Genomic DNA, 22,573 nt, shown 5'->3' with positions numbered 1-22,573 from the left:
ATGTGAAATGACTGAAGCAAAATTAAACACCTGTTGTTCAATACTGTTTTCCGTGCCCCGCTTTTATTTATTGTGTCTTTACATATTTCCATCGAGGCCCGGGCTGTGTTTCATTTCGGCAGCAGGTGAATCTACTTCTCCTCCTCCTGGGATTCACTCTGCGGACCGAACGTCTTCACACTGCTTCCAGAAATGAGTTTATGCTCCGCTGGTATTATTAGGCTTTACAAATAAAACACTAGTGTTGTTTTAATCGAGTTTTTATTGGATTTTTTTTCCGTTCCTCTCACATTCAGTAACTCACAGGTGGCACGTTTAATAGCAACCTGTGCATTAGCAGCTTCCAGATCTATTTCCTGCCTCAGGGCCGCCGCTCCCCTCTCTCCTCCCTGCGTTCTCTCCATCTGTGGGGAGGGGAGAAGAAAAGTGTTTGTTTTGCTCTTTTTTTGCTCTGCAGTTAATCTTAACTGGACCACTTTGTCTTCTAAATTAATATTTTCTCTGCACACCGAGGTCGTTGAAATGCTCGTAAGTCACCTGTGTGTCCTGAGAAAAGTTACTAAAGGAAGAAGTGAACTCCTGCAGACTGAGTTCACCGCAGAAGCAACAGCTCCATCAATGTTTCTCAAGGGGATGAAGCACACAATGAAGGGAAACTGAAAATACTGTAAACAGCATTAGTTTAAGAAAAGCTGCCGACACACTAGGCCCGTCCTCGACTAAGGATTTACATAGTCAAACTTGATTCATTAGATTTTCCCCATCGTCGACTGAACGTCAAATATTCTTTTTTTGGTTTTTTTTGCACCTATTGATCAATATTCTCATTTGCAACGTAAGAGATTATCCACGTCATGAAACATGTTCAATACAGAAAGCACACTCTCTAATGGCCAAGTGTGTGCGGATTCAACCAGCACAGCAGCCACAATCTAGTCATCTGTCAGACCACCGACAAACAAACAATGTGTTTTAACTTCTTATTTGAAGATTTAATGACATCAGCCCTTGCAGTCAACACAATTTTCAAAACATGGATATGCATCTATCAATACTTTGAGGTGATTTCTAAGGAGACACTCTAAGGAGAGCAGACAATTCTACTTAAAATTAGGCATTAAACACCTCCATGTAGCTGGAACGGAATTATCCTCGTGCTGGACTTTGAGACTGGCATTCGACTGAGGCTCTGACGAACGCATAATCGAGGATCTACAGTATATGGGGTTGGATTCATGTCTTATTACAACCGATTATTTGTCCAAATATTTCTGTAGTGTGGTGTTATATAGTGTTATTTTACTGCTCCTCACCGAGTCGGAGCCTCCCAAATCCCAGATCGACTGCCTCTTAAGGAATACCCGCAGCAGCTAATGAGAGCAAGCAGACTGAAAAATCACCCTCAGTTCCAACTGCAAATTTCCTGAAGCCGCACATAATGCTTCTTCTCAGCCAGGAATTCACCTGTAAGGTTTTACTGGTTTTCTGTGGTTTTAATCAATTTGATCAAGTTTTGAAATCTTTTGTCTATGAAATCTTACAAGCTGCAGGTGTGTGTCCTCTCGTCTATCCAAGTCGTCGAGTGTGTGCTTTCGGAGGATTATCATATTAGAAATCAGTTGAAACTCTCCTTATCTCTGTGCTCTCCTACATTATAAAACATTTTGTATAGCCATCCTCGTCTTTTGTGGAGCCAGCTGAGGGGAGCCATCATACATTTCCTTTTTATAAAAAGCGGTGAGCTGTTTCAGGGTTTAGCAGAAAAAGTAACTCCCTTTTCATTTCAAAAAGGTCAATCTCTGCAGGGACATTTTCTCTAATGTTTTCAGACCCTCTGATATATGTCGCTTGGGATAAAAGCGTCTGCTAAGTGAATTGTAGAATTTTAGGCTCTTTGAGGCAAAAAAAAACAGCACGCTCATTTATTCTGCATAGTTTCCTTGAAGGCAATTGTCCTTAAAGAATCAATTGCATTGATACATTTAGTTCCACTTATTCTTTTTGAAGACAACATTTCCAAGCAATTCCTAAACATTGTGCCCCTAGTAGTCATTTAGATACAACAATAAATAACTAAATAAAACACGTTTATGTCTACACACACCATATCTCCCCTTTAAAATATATTTTTTTAATGTATCTTTATATTGACTCAGTTAGAGTGAGTGCAAAATCATATAGGACTACACCCAGATGAACTGATAAATCATAAAATCCTTAATTTCTTAAATCAGAAACCTTCACATGGAAAAAAAAATTGAATGAGAATGTAGAATTATATTTCTGCTGCTGTGTTACCTCAGGAGGCCACCAGGTGGTGCTGTTGTTCATGTTTTGTGAAGGTCAATAAATCCTTCGGATTGTAGTGTGTCTCTGAAACACCAGATGTTGCTCTACACACTTTTTGTTGCTTGTGAGATCATGATATTCTCTCTTCTATTTATTTTAAATTTTTATTTCGAGGTTCACCCAAATCTAACTCATCCACCGTTCAAACCTTCACCAAAAAATAACTCTTCATATCTGAATGAGTGCTGAGGTTTGATCCCACAGGAAAGAAGGCGAGTCCCCATCATGTGTGCAGATGTGTTGAACACACATACACACACACACACACACACACACACACACAGACACACAGACACACACTGAATGTTGTTTGAGCTCCATTTAAATGATGTGAAAAAACAAACAATCTGTTAAAAATGATACAGACTTTATTTAAAAAGATAACAAATCAATATAAAAGAGGTTTTCTTGATACAAAAAAGGTTTTACAAAAACTATTTACAAAGTGCTGTTCATCTGGTTCTGCAGAATACAAAAGTAGCAAAAGCTCGAAGACACAATTGGAGATTTGTTGCAACAGATATGAAAAATAGTTAATGTGCCAAAATGAGCCTGAAAAAGAAAAACAGAGGCAATCAGTTTACTTTCAGCAGTGGTTGAATGAGGGAGGTCCAGACGTTTTCATTGTCAACAAACACGTTTTCTTCCCTGCATTCAGTGTTTTTTTATGTTGAGTCTTGAGGAGAAACAAAAAAGACAAAGCCACATTTCCTCCAGGTCGCTGGCTCGCATTCTGACGGCTCGGCAAAACAAAACAGAAGCCAAGTTTGTTACATCCTCACAGACTCCTCGTCTGTTCAACTGGAGCGTTTTTAAAGTTTCACTGTTCTTACGGAGCAAACCGCACACATTCTCAACTTTCAGATTCACCATTTATGTTTTTGACAACTCTGACTGAAACTCCTGTTTCCACTTCCTGTTTTCTTAAAATCTGATGTTCTTCCACTTTAAATGTCTTTCAAATGAAATAGTCTGAAACAAAACTCTCTGTCATCATTACAGTCCATCTTTAGTAGAGACTTCTTTCTCTGTTTCCTTCCACTTCAACTTGTACTTGATTTTGTTGTGTATTTACTGCTAATAAAACCTGAAAAGCACGGCCTGAGACTTCCTTATTTATTGACTGTATTTAAAAAATGACCTTTGACACCTCCTTACCAGAATATGTCATTTTCAACACATCTGTTTTAACTACTTCCAACATCACTCTTTAAGCAGTCTGTTCTCTTCCTTATCATTGATCCAAAGCAAAAACCTCCCATCCCCTCCTCTCATTAAAACGTAAGAATCACAATTTTAAGCTTGAATTTTATCAGCATTTTGTTTGTTCTGTCTAACACAGTCAGAATAAATGTGAACTGATATATTTATATTTTTTTTAAGTTGTGACAATCGATGCAAAGCTTCATATGACATCCCGAATCAGTAGTTCACAATTATATTTAAAAAATATATGTGGGTAGCTTATTTAGGTTTCACTGCAGAGAATCGAGAGGATAATGATTGCAATAAAAACAAATATGTGGGAGACTAATTGGAGTAAAAAACAACTCTATATGGCTCAAATAAGCTCTATTGGTTGTCTGTCCCAAGTTTAGCCCGGAACATTTGCATGAAGTTGAAACTGCAGTACCATAACCTCTACATGAGGCCGGCACACACTTTATTAAAACTACTAGGTTATTTATGGCTGAACAATCTCAATCATACCCTGCAGTGTGACATTAACCTTCTTGATCAAATCATGTAGTGTGCACGTTTGAGCGTAGACGGGGGCCATATATAGAAAGAGGACGACATCTCTTAAGTTTCCCCTTGAGTGTGTGATTTTCAATCTGGTGTGAATCTCTTTGTGTGAACAGGACATGGACTAGAAAAGACCTGAGAAGTGTAATTCATGTTGACAGAAGATAAAAGAACTAGCTTCATGTAGGAACTGAATGTGTCTTCTGTCAGACCTTCAGTTTTCTTCAAGGCACAGGAGTATTAAAAGTCCCTCCTCCTTATATTTATATTCAGATTTATCGTAACAGTTGAAGTCATTTCAATCATATTAAAGTATTTTATCACATAATGCCTCCAAAATCCAAACCCACTTCTCCAACACTTTTTTCCTCTTACTTTCTGCACTGAGCATCTTCAGTCTCTTCCAGTGTTTAATGAACACATTTAACGACTCATTGATAAAGTCCAGAGGCCGGAGCCAGGCCCGACCTCTTCTCCGAGTTCCCAGAGTTCTTTGCGGCGTTTCCTGCTGCAGTCGTGGCGGTGCCGTCAAGGCCCAGCGAGCGCCGGTACGCTGCAGAGAGCCGGTACAGGACGTCTGGTCGCGGGCCGGGGTGGGTGTCGGCCTTCTGAGTCATCAGCATCTCAAACAGCGTGCTGACCTCAGACAGGAGGGCCCCGCCCAGTGGGCCGTCCTTCTCTGGAGTTTTACCTGAGAGGAGGAAGAGGAGAGGGAGGGGTGTGAAAAAGTCAAATCTGAACAGGTAGGTAGTTGAGCAGAAGTGAACAGAATTCACAAAAGACAAGCTTTTAATGCAGTTGAGGAACATTTTGAAGGCTTTCTTTAAAATAATATAAATGCATGAAAAATATTCAACGATGTATGTCCATTTTTTAAGCCATTTTAATCAAGAAGGAATATCGCTGTTGATCTTCTGAAGTTAGAGTTCAAATCCCCAGAGTCTAAAGATCAAGTTCTTTGGGTTTTTACCGAAGGTGGAGAAGGACGAGCTGTCCAGGCCATCCCGGGGAAGGAGCTCACTTTCAGGGGACGGAGGCCCATTAGGGACAAAAACATTGTCGTGATAATCAGCGGTGAGGGGAAGAGAGAGTCTGGCCATCCAGGCTGGATCGCTGAGATCGGAGAAGACGTCATCTACAGACAATGAGAAGGAGACATGATGCATAAGATGTTAGAACTGAATAGTCTTGTCACATTCTCCCTCCTTGAGAAGAACCGGAAGGACGAATCTTGCACTTCAACGATGTCATGATTTAAACAATGTGTGAAATGATGGGGGGAAAAAAACTCACTGACAACTTTTATAATATTTAGATTATCAACTGAGAAAAAAAAAGGTCGAACGTTCCCTGCCTTTATCTTCTTAAATATGAGGCTTTGCTGCCTTTTCTCTGATTCATATCCTTGTAAATATTAAGATGTATGGTCTCCATTGAACACAATGTTGCTGTAGCAATGATGTCCATCCTCCTGAAAGGTTGGTTTGCACTCTTACAATTTTACTTTCTCTCAATCATCATCCTTTTGAACATCATCATTGAGTGTTTTGATGATTAAGGGCTGGGTATGGATTGTTCTGGGCTGGATTTTATATAAATATATAATCGTTATTATATATAAAGGTTATCAGGCATAACCTCCATTCCTCAAAATGTTAAGTTCCCATGAGATGCATGAGTGCATATCAGAGGTGGTTGCAGGAAAAGAGGATGTTGTGTCCAATCAACAAATTAAGAAAAGCAGTAGAACTTTTTGTCTCTGCAGCCTTTTTTTTTCTCTTTTCTAGAACTGCTTTAAAGTTTGCTAGTTACCATCTTTATTTATGTTTAGGTTGTACAAAGTTTGAATTTAGGAGGGAATCATCCAGGACCTCTACACTCCAGTCGCCAGGAGATTGAACAGCACTTCTTACGTATTATAGCTCAAAGGGGCAAGATAACGGTAAATGATTTGTTTAACGTCATCTTGCTTGATTAAGGACAGACCAATCACAGACGATTATTCTGGACGGGTTCAGGGATTCTCCCAAATGATCGAGTTTACTGTCACTGAAGTGGACAGTCATCATCCACTCACACTTTTACCAGAATAAAAAAAAATGACCGTTAGTTACAACATACAGGTGAAAAATGTGACTACTGAATCATGTCAAGCCAATTTTCTTTTTTTTTTAAACTACAAACTAGGAATGGGATTGTTTGTAGCATATAAAGACATGCTGTCCTTCCTGTAAATTTAAACGGCGCTGTTACCAAGTCAGAGCAGATTTTAAAACCACTTATAGTAAACCTTCATTTAGATTTGTTTGACATCTTAAAATCTGAAAATTCTGAAGGTTTTGTGACACTGTTCATGTCCTGGTACAGATCACAGATACAGGGTTATCTGGCTTTTTCTTTCTCTATAACTGCTGGAAGGGAACGCGTCAGGATGAGAAGAAGGAAGCGACACAGAGGTTTTTTTCTGGCTGCTGTCAACAGGCTTTTCCTGCAATCCACGGCGTCCTGCACACTCCAGCATGCGGCTAAACATCACGTCCACAGCACCATGAAAACAAAAAAAACAACTCTTAGCCAGTTGGCTGCCTCCAGCGTGACATTCAGTCAGTGTCAGAGGCGTAAACGCAGGGTGTGTCAGAGCAGCAACACACAAACCGAGTCTCTGAGTCACAGACAAACAGATTCAAGATGATTATACGCCTCATTTCATATATTTCATTTACTGTAAAAGCTGCTGAAGGAAAAAAAAACAAAAAAACACAACTGCAGTGTCTTCTGTTTCACAGCCTCGTTTTCTCTGATCGCATCCTCATCCTGTTTATGTCCTGTTCTTCCTGGTTGTATTCAGAGCTATTTAAGTTTCTTCTGATCTAATTTAATCTAAAAAGCATGAAAGAGTTTCTCAGCATGAAGTTAAGATCAGTTTATGACAGGAAGATTACATAAGGATGGAGAGACGAGGAGAAAAAAACTTGTTATTGAAATTTGAGATTTAAAAATGGAATCATCGATCGGTGTTGTCATTTCACTCAGAATTCTGCAATAATGTGCTATAAGGGAACATGGCATGTTACATAAATGATGTATTTATCCTTGACTGAACCATGTAGACAGCATATGTTGTATATAGGTCTATCTAATGCTGGATGTAAATTGTGCCAGCGACTCCAGCAGTCAGAAGAATGTCTGGAGTAAAAGTTCAACATGCTTCATCTCTCAGCTCAGACTGATCTGAAGAGCCGCGGTCTCCTTCATGTAACCACAACCAGATGCAGAGAATTAACTAACTAGCGCGCACACACACACACACGCACGCACACACACACACACATATATATATATATACATCGAGTGTGGCTCAGACTGCCCTTGGAGTTGACCCGCCATATCTTCTTTCCTCTTTTTGTTTTGGCAGTTTTTCACCAGAGATCCTCCAAACACACAGAATACTCTTTCAATAACGAAACGCAACGAGTTCCAGCAGATCCTTCACAGATAAAAGTCTGCACACTTACAACCAACTTTCAGCTCAGTCCATGGATTAACCTTCACTCATCAAGTCTGAACTCTTTTTTTTTTTCCAGTCTGGTATTAACTTCTTCTAATCCCGCGGTGAATAATTGTGTTAACATGATTAAAATATTACTCACTTTTAACTAACGTTTCTGCTCCAGAACACACTGACTGAAAGTGACAGCTGACACTGATCCTGATACTTTCGTTAGGTTATGTTGTGTTAGCTAATGTTGGCTACTCAACACTCACCTATGCATTGATGAAGAATCTATTGGCCTTCACTTCCCAAAGGGCCGCATTATTGAGCCAGCCACATCCAAAAAATAGGTAAATATGACCATACTTTGGACGTGCTTTGGGAAGGATTCTCAACTAAATATGGTTTAAACATCACCAAAGTAAAGTTGAAGTAGCGACTTTGTTGCTTTATAAGGTTCAAAAGTGACCCCAACTTGCACTTTATCTTCACATCTGAGTTTTTCTGTGGTTGTCAGGTGATGTGTGTCATTTTGCAGAGAAACTTGTTAAATTAACAAGTACGTGCTGCAGCTCCAGTTCAATGGTGGACAACACTTTCCTGAGCTCTTTTTGCCCCCCAGGCCTCCAGGCAGGTCACGTTAATATGTGATAAATCAGTTGAGTTCTGCTGTTTCATAAAACACTCAAATCACTATAGATTATGAGTCCCAGAGTGATTTCTAATTCATATAAAAATGCTTTTTTCATCTACATGTGGTTATTAAAAACATTTGATATTTCACTACTGTTCTCAGGAACACCTTGACACCGCTAAAGAAGAAAGAAACTGAAATACACCGAGCCACACATTCTGCTTTCAACACCGATAACTTCATCTTCAGCCGTGGACAAAGAGCCGGTATGTGTTTGTATGATTCATAGTGACAGGTTTGAAGAAGAAGAAGTAGTTACAGGTGAGAAAAATAAAAGACAGAAGGGAATGTGTTACTGCGACGGCTTCATCAAAGCTCCAGCACACACACTGAGCTGTCACAGGACTCTGGTGTGAGTTACACTGATGATAGAGCCTGCAGGCTAGAGGTGAGTCAAGCATCTCTGTCTCTCACACACAAACACACACACACACACACACACACACACACACACACACACACACACACACACACACACTCCCACTCGCCCTTTGTTTCTCTCTCTCCAGTCATAAAGTGGAGCTCGCTCTACCATCATCAGGCGGTAAACCCCTCCGCTCGCCCCAGGGCTCTGACCACCACAATGCCAGGAAGAAACTGTTAAACACACACACACACACACACACACACACACACACACACACACACACACACACACACACACACACACACACACACACACACACACACACACACACACACACACACACACACACACACACACACACAAACGCACGCACCACACTGTACACACTCAGACAATTTCAGGTGCTGGCCTACATACCACTGTGCTACTCCCAAATAAACAAAGAGCCTTAGATATTTGGCAGCTTTAACTTCTTGTTTAGACTGAGAAAAAGGAAAGGATGGTCAGGGTTCAGTAATTCAAATTAAAGACAATCAGACCCATAAAAGAAAAAACCAGACCTGCAGCTCACAGCACTGTTTTAAATTGACCAGAGAATGACTGATGAGTGCTAAATTGTCATATCTGTCCTGCACTGTTGATTTTGATTGGGTAACAAGTGAAAAACACAACATGTATATGGCATGAAAGTAACAGTCGTACCAAGATTATCATGTAAAATGAATGCTTTCATACAACTAATATCAACACCTTCAAATGTTAGGATGCTGACAACCTCAACAAAATAAATATTCTAAAATGAAATCACCTGAGAGGAGTTTTTAGCTGGATATTAAATGGACTGAAATTAATACTGACGATTCTTTATGAGCTCCAAAAGCAAACTAGAACACAAAGCGACACGATTGAAATTCTCTATATGGTTATTTTGTAGAGCTTTTCAGTGGGGCTACATTTCATTTTTGCACCAATTCAAATGTTTTGTAGTCACGAGTATTTGGGGGATAGCTGTTTGGCCTTGTTCCAGGATTAAGAATTAATGCTCAAAAATGATTTTCTGAAATGTCAATGGAGGATTATAATGGGGAAATGTACTTCTGGAACCAGAGACACTGAGAAAGTGGGCAGTTACTTTTGAGCTCTATGGACTAACATGTTTTTAAACTGATATTCTAACCCAAATAGAGTAAGCTAATGTGATCACGCTAACATCAAATTACACATTGACAGGCTAATAATGCTATCATGGTTATTGTCATGTTGAAGGGACTATAAGGTTTATTACTCGTACATGCTTATCAGCCTATACACTCACACAATAATAACAACAAGCTAACACTTTCTGAAGACTAGCATTGCTATTGTTGATTTGTTTGAATCCAACGCAGCTATATCATCATGAACTGTTCACATGAGCCTTTTTTTAAATGAAGTTTGGATGAAATTTTAAGCCTTACAACATTGTATTTGAGGAAAAATACATTTCTATCTGTAGTATGAATCTTACAAAGTAAAGTTGTAGAAAGGAATCCAGATGAGTGGTGGGTGGATGTGGATGTATAACCTGCCGCTGTGTTATTTCCTGCACTCTTCCTGTTTTCTGCATGTGTCAGTGTGTGTCCATTGTAAGTGAGCAGTTTGTATGTGCTGCAGGGGTCAAAGATCAGCTGCTTTTGTCCCGATGAATCAAAAAGTTTCACTAAAAACTAAACACTAGAGGAATTTATAGATTTAGAATTAGAAGGCCAGTAAACAGGGAAACAAAGAAACCCTTAAACACAAACGTTAGACTGATACTACTCTCACTTTTTTATGGATGTGTTATGTTTTCTAATTAAGTATTGTACTGACGTTAAAAGGGATGCTTCTACTTCATTGATACAAGTTCAACGATCCCTCCAAACACTTGCTTTTTGCTTCATTTAAAAATGTGGCTTTCCTTAAAACAATAAACATTTGAAACACTAGGCTTGACTTTGATTTGTCAACGTTTCACAAACATTGCTGATTTTTTTTCCTTTTTTTAGTTTGACTTTTAATGATGCACAGCCAACACCAATTCCTTTTTGTTTCTGATTCTATGGCATAAATAAATAAAAAATCCCTGTTTAAATTGGGTTGAATACAGAAGCAGAGGAATAATTGTGTGTCTGCGTTTGCAGCGATCATGTTATTGTGGTACAGAATTTTTTTTGTGTTTTTAATTTTTTTTATAATTCTTTGAACATTTTTTTGCCTTGAAGAGGGACATGAAATGTTGGGAGGAGAGAGTGGGGGATTCTAACCCACGGCCGCTGCAGTAAGGACTATAGCCTCCGCGCATGGGGCGCACGACACAATCACTAGGCTATCCAGCGCCCCCGTGGGACAGTGTTTTTTGCATTTGTGTGTGTGTACCTGGGCTGTTGAACAGGTTTTTAAACCCTTCCTCCAGCTGGGGGTCTATAGGAGACTCTCTTCCTGGTTCCCAGTCGACATCTCCAGCCTCACTCTCACCGTGTCCGCTGTCTTTGGTGCTCTGCCAATCAGAGCAGTCCTGACCATATCTGTAGAGTGCAAACACACACACACACACACAACCGTAAATTTACAAAATAAATGTTTCCCTACATGAGTGAAAGTTGTTAAAATGTCAAGAATTTTTGTTTATAGAGTCCAATCATCAACGCTCAACTCTTATAATGCAACAATTAGTTTCAAACAAGCAATCTGATTGGACTAGAGGCATTCCATGAGTTCTGATATAAAGAAGAACATCACTGGGACTTTGACTTCATACAAACACACACTCACTGATAATAACGAGCTAACTAGCAGCTAAAGCATGGCAGATAAGATGACACGTTTGCTTTCAGATGCTGTCTGTCAGCTTGTGCAGGTACAATCAGTCTAGTGAAATTGATAATGTTAAAAAAAATGATTTCATAGCAGAATTCTTTGTTCCCCCTGATTGTCTTCCTTTTTTCACAGAGAAACAAAGAAGATAAATCCTGATTAAAAAAAAAAAAAAACAGACAGAACTGCAGTGTGAAATCTGAAGGAGTAGACCAGAGCTTAGGTGTAGTGAGATAAGATGTTGATAAAATGCCTGAGGTTTCATGTGACAAATCCATTGATAACCATGCACACGCACACACACACACACACACACACACACACACACACACACACACACACACACACACACACAGAGACACACACACAGAGAGACACACACCTAACTCTGTGGAGCTGTTGTATCAGAGTCTGACGCTTCAGGCAGGCTCAAACAGATCAAGGTGAGCTCACACACTCTGACACATACATCCTACATCATTTTATTCCGGCATACTGAAGATTAAGATGTTTTTTTCGATAGTAAGGTGAGATATGTAGCCTGACTGTAACACAGCGGCAAATGACAAACTAATCAGATTTCTTTCATGAAAAGTTGTGCATTTCGGATCTTGGGTGGAACAAGTGTTCACAGATCTGGCAAATGACCTCACAGGTACAGTAAATTGTGTGTTTGGGATGTGTGTGTTGCGTATCCGGGTTGAAACAGTGCCTTGTGTGTATCAAGGTGATGTCAGATCTAATCTCATGGCCACGGTGACGCTGAGGTGGCTGCTTCCTGTCAGACTCTGATTCACAAAGAGAGAGCTGCTAAAACCTGCCTTTTATACTGACACACACACACACACTCAGACACACACTCAAACACACATGGACAGTCTTTGGGGTTATGAGACACTCTTCCTGTGACATTGAATGTTGGACTTTGTGTCCTGTTTGTCTGTTGCTGTTATTTCAGTCACAGCAGGTTAGTGGGTCAGAATCAGTGAGGAAGACATTCATCAGCTACAACTTTTGTCGCTCTGTAGAAAAATAAAAGAGTAAGAGTGGCCTATAAAAGACATGTTGTAGTGTAACTTTGCTCTCGTTTTACACACAAAAGGAAAGCTGTCAAAGCATTTCAACAAATTGGAGCAATGCGTATTTAAAACAATGCACTAAAAATACATGTCGGTTGTGTCTTTTGTAGTACTTGTTAAAATATTTAGGTTTGGAAAAGAAACACCTGTGAGCTCTTAAAAAAAAAGATAGCATTCTTCTTTAATGTCCGCTATCAGAGTCAGCCTGGTTTGATCAGAGAGCGCTGCAGTGATCACAGTCCGAAACCTGCAGCCAGCTGGCTCTGAAACAAACGACTGCTGATGAAGAGAGTGGAGGAAAAGAGGAGGAAAGAGTCGAGATTTTGTCTGTTCTGATGACAAGCTTCAAATTAGAGTTCAAGGTCAGAAGGAGGAGACTGTGGTTTTTGTTTAGCGACATGCCTTACTGCACTGCCTCATTTTAACCACCTAAAAGTAATATACCAACACGAGGAAATATTCAATGAATGCAGTTTGGAGTACAAGTATGTGGGCCATTTTTACACGATTTGGTTTTCTAAATGCAATATATGCAAATGTTTTTGTTTTTTTTTCCGTTGTAGCTTCCCTCAGCCTGCAGCAGTGACAAAGGCTATAACGTGCCTGTCCAAATTACAGAGAGGATCCCGACTGACATAGAGCTGTTTGATAAAGAGGAATATGCTCTTTTAACCACAAATAAGCCAGCAGACTCCATTGACAAAAACACTGATTTTATATAGCAGAACAAGGGAGACTCCGTCTTGACTTCTTGTAAACTCTTTGTCAAAAAATTCTACATTTGGTCCAAATTAACCAAATAATGAAGAAAAGTCACATAATAAAAATCACAAAAAATTGTATTAACGTACAAATAGACCAGGAATTAAACTGCTTTTTGATATAAAAGGACTGTTTTTGTAAGTGGTGTCTGGTGGCCTTAAAAATAGTGATGTAACAACTCTTTTCTGCTTCCAAAAAAAGCTTAATCAGCATAATAAAAAAATGTTTCTATGCATAACAACACTAAATATGAGATTGTGGCCTCATTATTACTGAAAAACCACATGATGGAGTGTGTTGGTGGTGAAAACAGAACCACTACAAACAGCCACAAACTGAACCCAGCCTCACTGTTGTGTTATCTTCTTATTTAGAAAACCTCAGACTGAAAACCACAGGAGACAGACAGTGTGAGGTCCTGCTCACCACTTTATAGAAAAGTAGATTCAAATGAAGGATTGCAACAGCAGAAGAATTACAGCAGCAGTAAATGACACATCATCTACAACGTAGTCCTGCCCCTGCTTTCAGCTCCATTCCTAAACATCTACTAAACACAAAACATGTCACTAGGTGGTTGAATTCATGGTAAAAAAAAAAAAAAAACATAAAATGGAAACTTCAAAATGAGAGAAGAATATTAAAACCATAACTCTTATCAGGTACTGACATTTGAACATCGACAGACTGAATTTTTGGTTTGGCTTTGTTGTGGTTTTGTTGCATTTCTACTTCAGAGGAATGTGGTGATGGATGCAAGGACGAGGAGGAGGAGTGAGACCGACCTGCCGTTACGATGAGAGTATTTGTTCCCTCTGAAGTTTGGCCTCGGCTGCAGCTGACCCTGGTGGAGGAGAGAGAGGAGCTGGGAGATCTGCTGCAGGGACGAAGAGGAGGAAGAGAGAGGGGGAGAACAGGGTTAGGATAATGACTTTTCAAGGGATTCATCTTTCAGTCATCAGTGGATCTGAAAGTAAATCTCACATTTGTGCAGCACTCGGTGCAAATATGAATTAGTCATTAGTTAGTTTAAGTTTTTTTTTTTACTGCACTTGTTACAAGTTGGTTCGATGATTTTTAGACTTTTGAACAAGTAAACTTCTTGGACTCCTGAGGATGTCATAACCCCCTTTGAGCACTTTACCAAACATCCAGGTAGCAGGTGTTTCCTCTTTACCTGGTGCCAACTGTTGGTTTTGCCAGTTAAAATGTCACCAGTGGCAGAGAACATACTGTAAGGTGTGGTTGTTATTATGTTCCAAAAATAACTTGTCCTGATACCATAATTCTGTTCTGGCCAAAGGTTGTTGGTGTTACAATCCAAAAAGATGAACAGAGTAATGAATCTTCTGTAGGGAAATACTTTATTGCGCTAGTCACTTCAATTTTGGGCCATCTTGTGTATTGATCATTTATGTTTGTATAATGCATAGTACAGATTCAGAACCTCCAGTATTTGAAGACTGGTTGTTATTTTAGAGTGTCAGTAGATTTAATCTAAAAAAAATGGACATCCACTGGTGCTCATCTCATTTCCAGGTAGAAGATGCAGGTTATGAACTTGTATTGGGTAGCTACTCTAACCTGCAGTGAGTGTACCTCTGTCGCCACAATGAGAGTACATGACAAATCTCCAATTGATCTTTGAGTTTTGTTATTTTTAACATTAACGTTGAAAGCTGATCACAGAGTGAAGCCTGTAGAGTTCTGCACAAGACCGATCCTGGGACCCATTCATCTGGACCAGTGAGTGTGTATCTGTATTGTTAAAGCTGGATCAACATTGAATGATTTCAGGGATGCTCAGGTAGAAAGAGAATAAACATTTTCCTTGTCCATTTTTTATTTATTTTTTTTATTCTTTTGCAGTGTGAGAACCGAACGGCTGCGTCCGCCTCACTGCTCCGAGCTTTCTGCTGACAGCTCTGTTATACAGCGGATACACTCTGCACACCAGGGAGGAAACACAAACACACACACACACACATACTGTGGAAGGTAAGCATGTGTGTGTGTGTGTGCTTGCATGCTAATATGTGACTTGGTTTTAGCCCTGACATTTGTGTGTTTTTGCACGTGCACGCTGCTGCAGGGACAGGAAATGGCCTGTACGTAAAAGCCTATTCTTCTCTGGCCAGTTTCCTGTTAGGATGGGCTCCGAATTATGGACGAGAGGAGGTGTGTGTGCCTCTGTGTGTGTGTGTGTGTGTGTGTGTGTGTGTGTGTAGAGGTAGAGGTGAACAGTAAATCCCCCTCTGCAGGCGTTCATCAGGCCTTTTCCTCTTCAACCTCGAGGGAGGAGAGTAATCTGAAGCCAGAGGAGTGCCAACTAGGCCGACTATGAGGGAGGAGGAGAGGGGGATGCTGGGTAAAAAAATGAAGGCCTCTTCCTCTCTCTAATGGGCCTCACGTGAGGATGCCGGACCTGGTCAAGCTCTTTGTTCTGGTCTGTAAGGCGTTGGCGAAAAAAACGTTTGCCCTCAATGACATTAGCACACCATTTCTTCAGTTTAAATGTTTATTAAACTATTTCTGATGTCAATATGATGTTCTGAACAACTGATACAATTTTTTTATTGAATTATTTCTAATTTTTAAAGTGAAGTTTCATCTTCCTTTTTAGTTTGTGCCCCTGTTACTTTAATGTTATTAGAGAGGAAGTCTCATACTTTCCATTCGTTGTATAACCACTCCAATATGACTTCAATTGTACATATTTTAGTCAAATTAAGGCTCCCTAAGTGCATGCATCACATCGTGGAGTATTTATGTCGTATGAGATCAAAAGAGTTTTCATTTAAAGGTTATCACTTATCTGAGTTCTTACACCAGCTCCCAGTCACTGGCTCAGATAATAGATTTTAAAATACTGCTGCTGGTTTATTAGGCACTGAATGGTTTAGGGCCAAAATACATAAGTGTCCTACTGAATAACTATGAACCATCCACACCAGGTCGATTGGGTCAGGTCTGCTGTCCCCAGAGTTAGAACTCAAAATTAACCAATACTAGCAGCTCCACATATCTGGAACAAACTCCCAGAAAACTGCAGGTCTGCTGAAAATCTTAATTTTTTTTCTGTCCTTTGTCATGATGCTTTTGATGTATTTAGTAAACTACTAAATTGCTAAACTGTGCTTTATGAATAAACTTGCCATGCCTTATATCATTTAGAATTGATGAGTGTCTCAAAAAGGCCAAGTGTTTTTTGTCTCACTTTAAAAAAAAACTGCTCACAGTAAAATTTAACAAATGGCACTGAACCAGGAGAAAACAGCAAATGGGCAGGGACTACAGATGTAAATTAGCTTATAGCTAACTCACTAGCTAATGGTTTGTACACTGTCACTGTCAAAATAAACAAATAAATAAATAAGTGACTATTATATATACTTTAAAGCACATGTGAGGAACTGTACATGTGTGTCAAATTAGGTGCCCTGCTTGTCACTTATTCTTTAACATGCTGTAAATCACTTTGTCTGACGCCTACCCCACAGCACAGGTTTTAGCCATTAAAAATAATAATAAAGAAATAACTGATCTTAATGCTGACAGACTGGTTTGCTTTTGTAGGTCACATAAAGGCATGAGTTTTAGTTTCAGTCTTTTCCATAAGCATTTAAAAACTCCTCACGGGAGCTTTATATTGTTTTTGATACACGGCAATTCTCAAGACTTGAGACACAAGGCACATGTTACTACTACTTATGAAACTAATAGATTTTTTTTCAGGGTGATTCTACCCCAAAACGTTCAAAAACAGGGACAAGATTGAATCTATCACTCATTCACTGGTAACAACTTCAGACCTATGTAGTCTGATTAAAGACAGCACATCACAAACTTGGATAACAAAAATAACAAAAATAACAGAAAAGTTACTATATATAACTGACTCTAACCCACATCTCTCACTAATGGTTAAATGTGTATAAACAGTATCTGTTTGCTTTGGTTTGATATCCTACTCTGCACTTTGTGTTTTAGCCTGGGTTGTTTATCTTTCTCCAGCAGCAGCTCAGCTTGGTAAAAGTGATTTTTGGGGTCATTTGTAAGTGACAGAGCAGCGTGTCAGAGCGGTGTAAGATTACACCACAAACACATCACAGCTTACTTTAGCTGGCTGGGACTCCCCCCCTGAACCTCTCCAGACCCCCCATCCTGCAGAGTAAAATAGTTCATGTATCTCCTCCTCCTCCTCCTCCTCATCTTCTGGTTTCAATATGAATCTGATATGTGATATTCAGTTAAACAAAAAAAAAGGGGGGGGCGCTGTCAGACTTTTTCTGAGGGGATTACTGTCTGTGACACATGAGCACCTGAATAAACTTGCTGCTTTTTAGCTTCACAGCCATCCGTCAGCTTGTTGCAGCCCCCACCCGACTCCAGCCTTGAGGCTGTCTGAGTAAGTCATCATACAGGAGGCTGAAAAAGCAGAGGCTGCTGGGAAAATGTAAGGGAAGCTGGTCTGTGTGTGTGTGTGTTAGCAGGGTAGGTGGGGGCTGGGGGCTCCTACTCTCTCCTCTCTAATGGACTTCACTTCAGATTAATCTCAAAGCCTGGGGGGGGGTGACTTAATTACTTCAACACTAACTGTAAGCACATGTTGAAATGAATGTGATCACACGTTTTAGATGAAGGTAAATGACATTTAAATGAGTTCGAGCTGCAGAACATTAGTGTTAATGTTTAAGTCATAGATGGAAATGTTAATAAGAACACATTAAAAAATCATTAGATTGATAAATAAACTTAGAGAGAACTTACTTTGACAACAACTTCAGAACTTGTCATAATGTGATAAGTCCAACTGACACTCATCAATTACCACGTAACTAATGACATTTTTCATAAATTATAATGCAAGCTTGTTTACTTAGAACCAAGTATGTTTTACACATTGGTTAACTTCCCATTCACCCTTCTTTTACAGCAAAGAAAGTGTCATCTGATGATGGAAACTTCTCTATAAATGCATGTGATGAGATTTGAGATTTGATAAAAAAAAGAATAATGATCATGATAAATAATGTCTAAACTGTGACTGTTGGAAAGAATGAAGATGCAACAACTCACCTGCACTTCTGGGGAAGCTGATGAAAGCTCAATGGAGTCTCCAAACGCAGCCATTGAGAGACGAACCAGGTTTCGAAGAATCTGCCGTTGTTCTGCATCACGACCCCCTCGTCCCTCTGATGTTTTCGGCCTCCTGAGGGTTGCTTGAGATTCTGAACTCAATGGTTCCACCTCTTGGCCTCCAGCAAGAATCTTGCGTTTCAGGGTGCTGGAATGTGAGACTGAAGAGGACGATGAAGGGTTCCTAGGTTTCCGAAGAGTGTGGTATGAGGTGGCAGGTGTTAGAGGCAAACTACCATCCAGTTCAATGTTTCCAGGTTTCCGAAGAGTTCTGCAGTGGTTGGTGACAGGTTGAATGGCATCCCCATCTTGGTAGCCTTGGGAATGGAAGCTTGTGTTCATAGCTGCTGATGCTAAGGTATACTGCCTCTCAGTTTGTTGTTCCTCTTGCATCATTGGAGTCGAAGCCAGTGGCTGGGCTTCACTATCATCCTCCGGAGGCTCCTCCTTTCGGCCTCTAATCACAGGAATTAACTGGATGTCAGACTTCCTAATGTTCTTCTGTGGACGCCGTGGGTGGCGAGTGTAGGTAGATTCAGCCTCTCTGCAGTTGTAAGCTCGGTTGTCACGTTTCTCTGGTCGGCAGAAGGTTGTCACCAAAGCAATGGCCAACAGGAGCAGCAGGCAAGTAGCACCCAGGCAGATCGCCATCATCATGGTGAAGCTGAGCTCGCCGCGGTTACCAGGTGACGAGTTCTTCAGATGATCCTTGAGGTTGATGAAGGTTACCTCCAGAGTCGCCTTGGTAGTTAGGCTTGGACTGCCCATGTCAGACACAGCAATGTTCACCTTAAAGGTTTTCCCAATGAGCTCAGTGGCATTTGTGGTATTAACAAACAGCTGGCCTGTAGCCTGATCCAGCAGAAACAGTCCGTACGGGTTTCCATCAGTTATGAGGTAGCTGATTTGTCCATTCAGCCCTGAATCAGAGTCTTCTGCCTTTATAGTCGATGCTAGGAATCCAACCGCATCTCTTACTGCATGATCGATTGGCAAAATGGTGGATGCCTCTTCCAAGTCATTCCCCAGCTCAGTCACAATTTCCCCCTTGTTTGCGTTGACAGGTACACTCAGAGAAGCCACACCCTTTCTAGGTTTCGGCTCTGTGATGACTGGGTAGTTGTCGTTCACATCCTGGATGTCGATTTGAACATTGGCAGTGCTTGTGAGAGGTGGATAACCCTGATCAACAGCCTCAACAATAAAAGAGTAGGTGCGGGATTCCTCGTAGTCTAGAGGACGCTGGACACTTATGACACCACTAGATGGATGGATTGTGAAAGACTGTGAGTTAGAGTCCACTTCATTGGAGTTGTGTAAGTAGTAGGACACTCTTCCACTGAGCTCCAGGTCAACATCGTGGGCTTCAACTTTGAGAGCGTGGAAGCCTGCCATGTTGTTCTCCTCCAAGGAAGCCTTATAAAGGGACGTCGAGAACAATGGGGCGTTGTCGTTCTCATCCAGAACATGGACAGGCAGGTGTTTAACACAAGAGAGAGGGGGGTCTCCATAGTCTTGGGCGAGGAGTGTGATGTTGTACTGCATTACCTTCTCTCGATCCAGGCTGCCATTGGTAACAATCATGTAATTGTCTCCGTGTATACGTTTTAGGCGGAAAGGGCCGGATCCTTCCTGAATGTACGCTCTCACTTTGCCATTTGCCCCTGAGTCTGCATCAGAGACCATCACCAGAGCAAGGAAAGTGTCCTCCTGTGCCCCTTCCAGCACAGTTGCCACAGGTGAGTTTGGTGGTGTCCAGGTCATGTGGATCCTCGGTGCATTATCATTTACATCTGTCAGCTTGACGTGCAGTTTACAGTGTGCGGGGATCGCATTAGGCCCACGATCACGAGCCTGTATGACTACTTCATAAGAGGGATGGGCCTCATAGTCCAGAGGTGCTGCGATACTAACAGCTCCAGTTTGGGGATCCACATAGAATAACCTCTGAACCTCGGGGCGTGTGTGCTTGCTGAGTGAATACTCCACCTCCCCATTGGCTCCCTGGTCTGGGTCAGTGGCCTTGAGATTGATGATGGTTGTTCCACGGGCTGTATCCTCAGGTAGCTCCACAGTGGGGGTGCTGTCCTCAAACGTTGGGCTATTATCATTTGAGTCCTGAATATTAACACGGACTAATGTGCTCCCCGACCTGGGCGGGTTCCCTTTATCCCAAGCAACCAGAGTGAGGTCAAATGAGGCCTGAACCTCCCTGTCCAGTTCTTTGATCACCACTAGCTCCGCCTGTTTTGTCCCACCTGGAGCAGCAGTTACATCCAGAGCAAAGTGTTGGTTGACAGACAGTGAGTACGTCTGGAGGCTGTTGGGTCCTGCGTCAGGATCCACCGCCCTGTCCAATGGGATTCGCATCCTAAGGCTGGCTGTCTCTGAGATCTCCACTTCCTGCAGCTGACTCGGGAAGGTGGGACTGTGGTCATTTTGGTCCATCACCTCCACACGAACCCGCAGGCAGTTCACAGCACCACTTTTCCTGTAGAGGACACTAAAGGCCATCTCGCACAGGTCTGACCCCCTGCACAGCTCCTCCCTGTCCAGTCGGCCTTGGGTGGAGACAACCCCATCTCGTGTGCTGATAGATAGGGGAAGGGCTTTTCCGTGCTCCACCACCTGGAAATCCTCTAGAGGGCCACCTTCGTCCCTCTGCCGGAGGTCGTCCAGCAGACAGCCAACACGGGTTCCCGGTGGCTGCTCCTCCCAAACCCGGTACTGGATAGTTATCGATGACGGCTCAGTGGAGTGAGCTTCAGAGCAAAGACTCAGCAGAAGCAGAGCCAGCAGCATAATGATGGAACTAATCTAATGTCTAGTGGCTAAAAAAACATCTCCAAAAATGAGCTTAAAGACCGAGATACTGAACAGTTTAACTTTAAATTTTAAATGTCTTCAAAACTGTCCTCTTTTGAAATAGAAGAAAAATAATGGTGTATTTTTCTGTATCAAACATTGTACAAAATGATAATTAAAACCATCAACTTTAGTCTAACTAAACAAACAACTACATCCACACCAAAGAGTGTGTGTTGGTTTTAATAAGACTCCTGACCATTAAGGAGACAATCAAAGAAGCTAAAGTTTAAGGTATCATTCTCTTTCAGTTCACACACCATCAGCCCTTTCCTTCCTCCTGTTCTTACTCACTCATACAGCTGCTGGCCTCCACCTCTCTCTTCATCCTCCTCAACTCAGGAAAGTTTAGCTCCAACTGAGAAAGTTTGGATGCGGGTTTCCACATGCTAGCGAAGCCCCAGCCAATCCGTATGGAGGAGGAGGGCCATATGCAAATGTTTCCAGACTCAAGACAAAGGAAAGCCCTCCTGCCCTGAGGAAACGCACTTCTACTCTGGAGTGCTTTTAAAGAAATTTGACACCAATTCTCTATCACTTAAAAATGTGATAGACTTTTGCAGTCTGCACAAACTCACCATGACCTGCAGTCTGATACCTTAAATCACTTGGAAAAACTATGTAAAGTAAATTCACTGTGGGAATTTAGAGCACAGAAGTGCAGTTATTTAAACATCAGTGCTTCTGACAGCAAAAGTAGAAATGAAGACAGTCCTATAACCTGTCATTATGACGGTTTCAGAGCTGCCAGTCATCAGAAATACTATGCTTTTTATATAAACTGTCCATGAAAGCAGACAGGCTTTGGTTGTACCTTTTATATGAAATTATGATGTTGCTACAGTCAAGGACAACAGACACAATGACAGCTCTCTGCCTTCTTTGAACTCACAGCTGTTTTTGTTGCATGTCCTTGAAAATGAAAAAGATGATATGGTTGTTCCACTTTGAAAAACAATCCTTGATGAGTCAGCCAGGCATGATGTGAATGCTGAAAACATTTCAGAAGCCAGTCCTTAATGTGACAAAACCCACATTCCAGCCCTTTTCCAAAGTATAATTATGATGAGTTTTCTGGCTCATCTTTGACCACAGGCCACAACATCAAAAGGTCAGTATGTATTTTCAGAAATTCATGGTAGGAAATCATTTTTATCATCTCTTCACAGCTCAAGTGTCATTTGCAAGTGAAAGGAATTTGGATTCGGCTGTTTTGAATATAAATAAATTGAATCCCATCGCTC

General features: G+C 41.1%; 1 protein-coding gene across 1 annotated transcript; it reads right to left on the bottom strand.

Annotated features, from left to right (window-relative positions):
* Nucleotides 1–2,695: 2,695 nt before the first annotated feature.
* Nucleotides 2,696–21,670, bottom strand: pcdh12 (protocadherin 12). The gene is made up of 5 exons (XM_020649720.3): nucleotides 18,405–21,670; nucleotides 14,111–14,202; nucleotides 11,047–11,195; nucleotides 5,066–5,230; nucleotides 2,696–4,786 (listed from the first exon to the last, which is right to left on the bottom strand). Exons 1-5 carry the CDS (start codon nucleotides 21,264–21,266, stop codon nucleotides 4,527–4,529), a joined length of 3,528 nt encoding a protein of 1,175 aa, XP_020505376.2. The 5' UTR covers nucleotides 21,267–21,670; the 3' UTR covers nucleotides 2,696–4,526.
* Between the last annotated feature and the right edge of the window lie 903 nt (nucleotides 21,671–22,573).

Source organism: Labrus bergylta, chromosome 9 (genome assembly GCF_963930695.1).
Source record: "Labrus bergylta chromosome 9, fLabBer1.1, whole genome shotgun sequence".
Classification (NCBI taxonomy): domain Eukaryota; kingdom Metazoa; phylum Chordata; class Actinopteri; order Labriformes; family Labridae; genus Labrus; species Labrus bergylta.
Note: the sequence above shows the minus strand (reverse complement) of the source record. Positions and strands in the feature narration are given on the sequence as shown.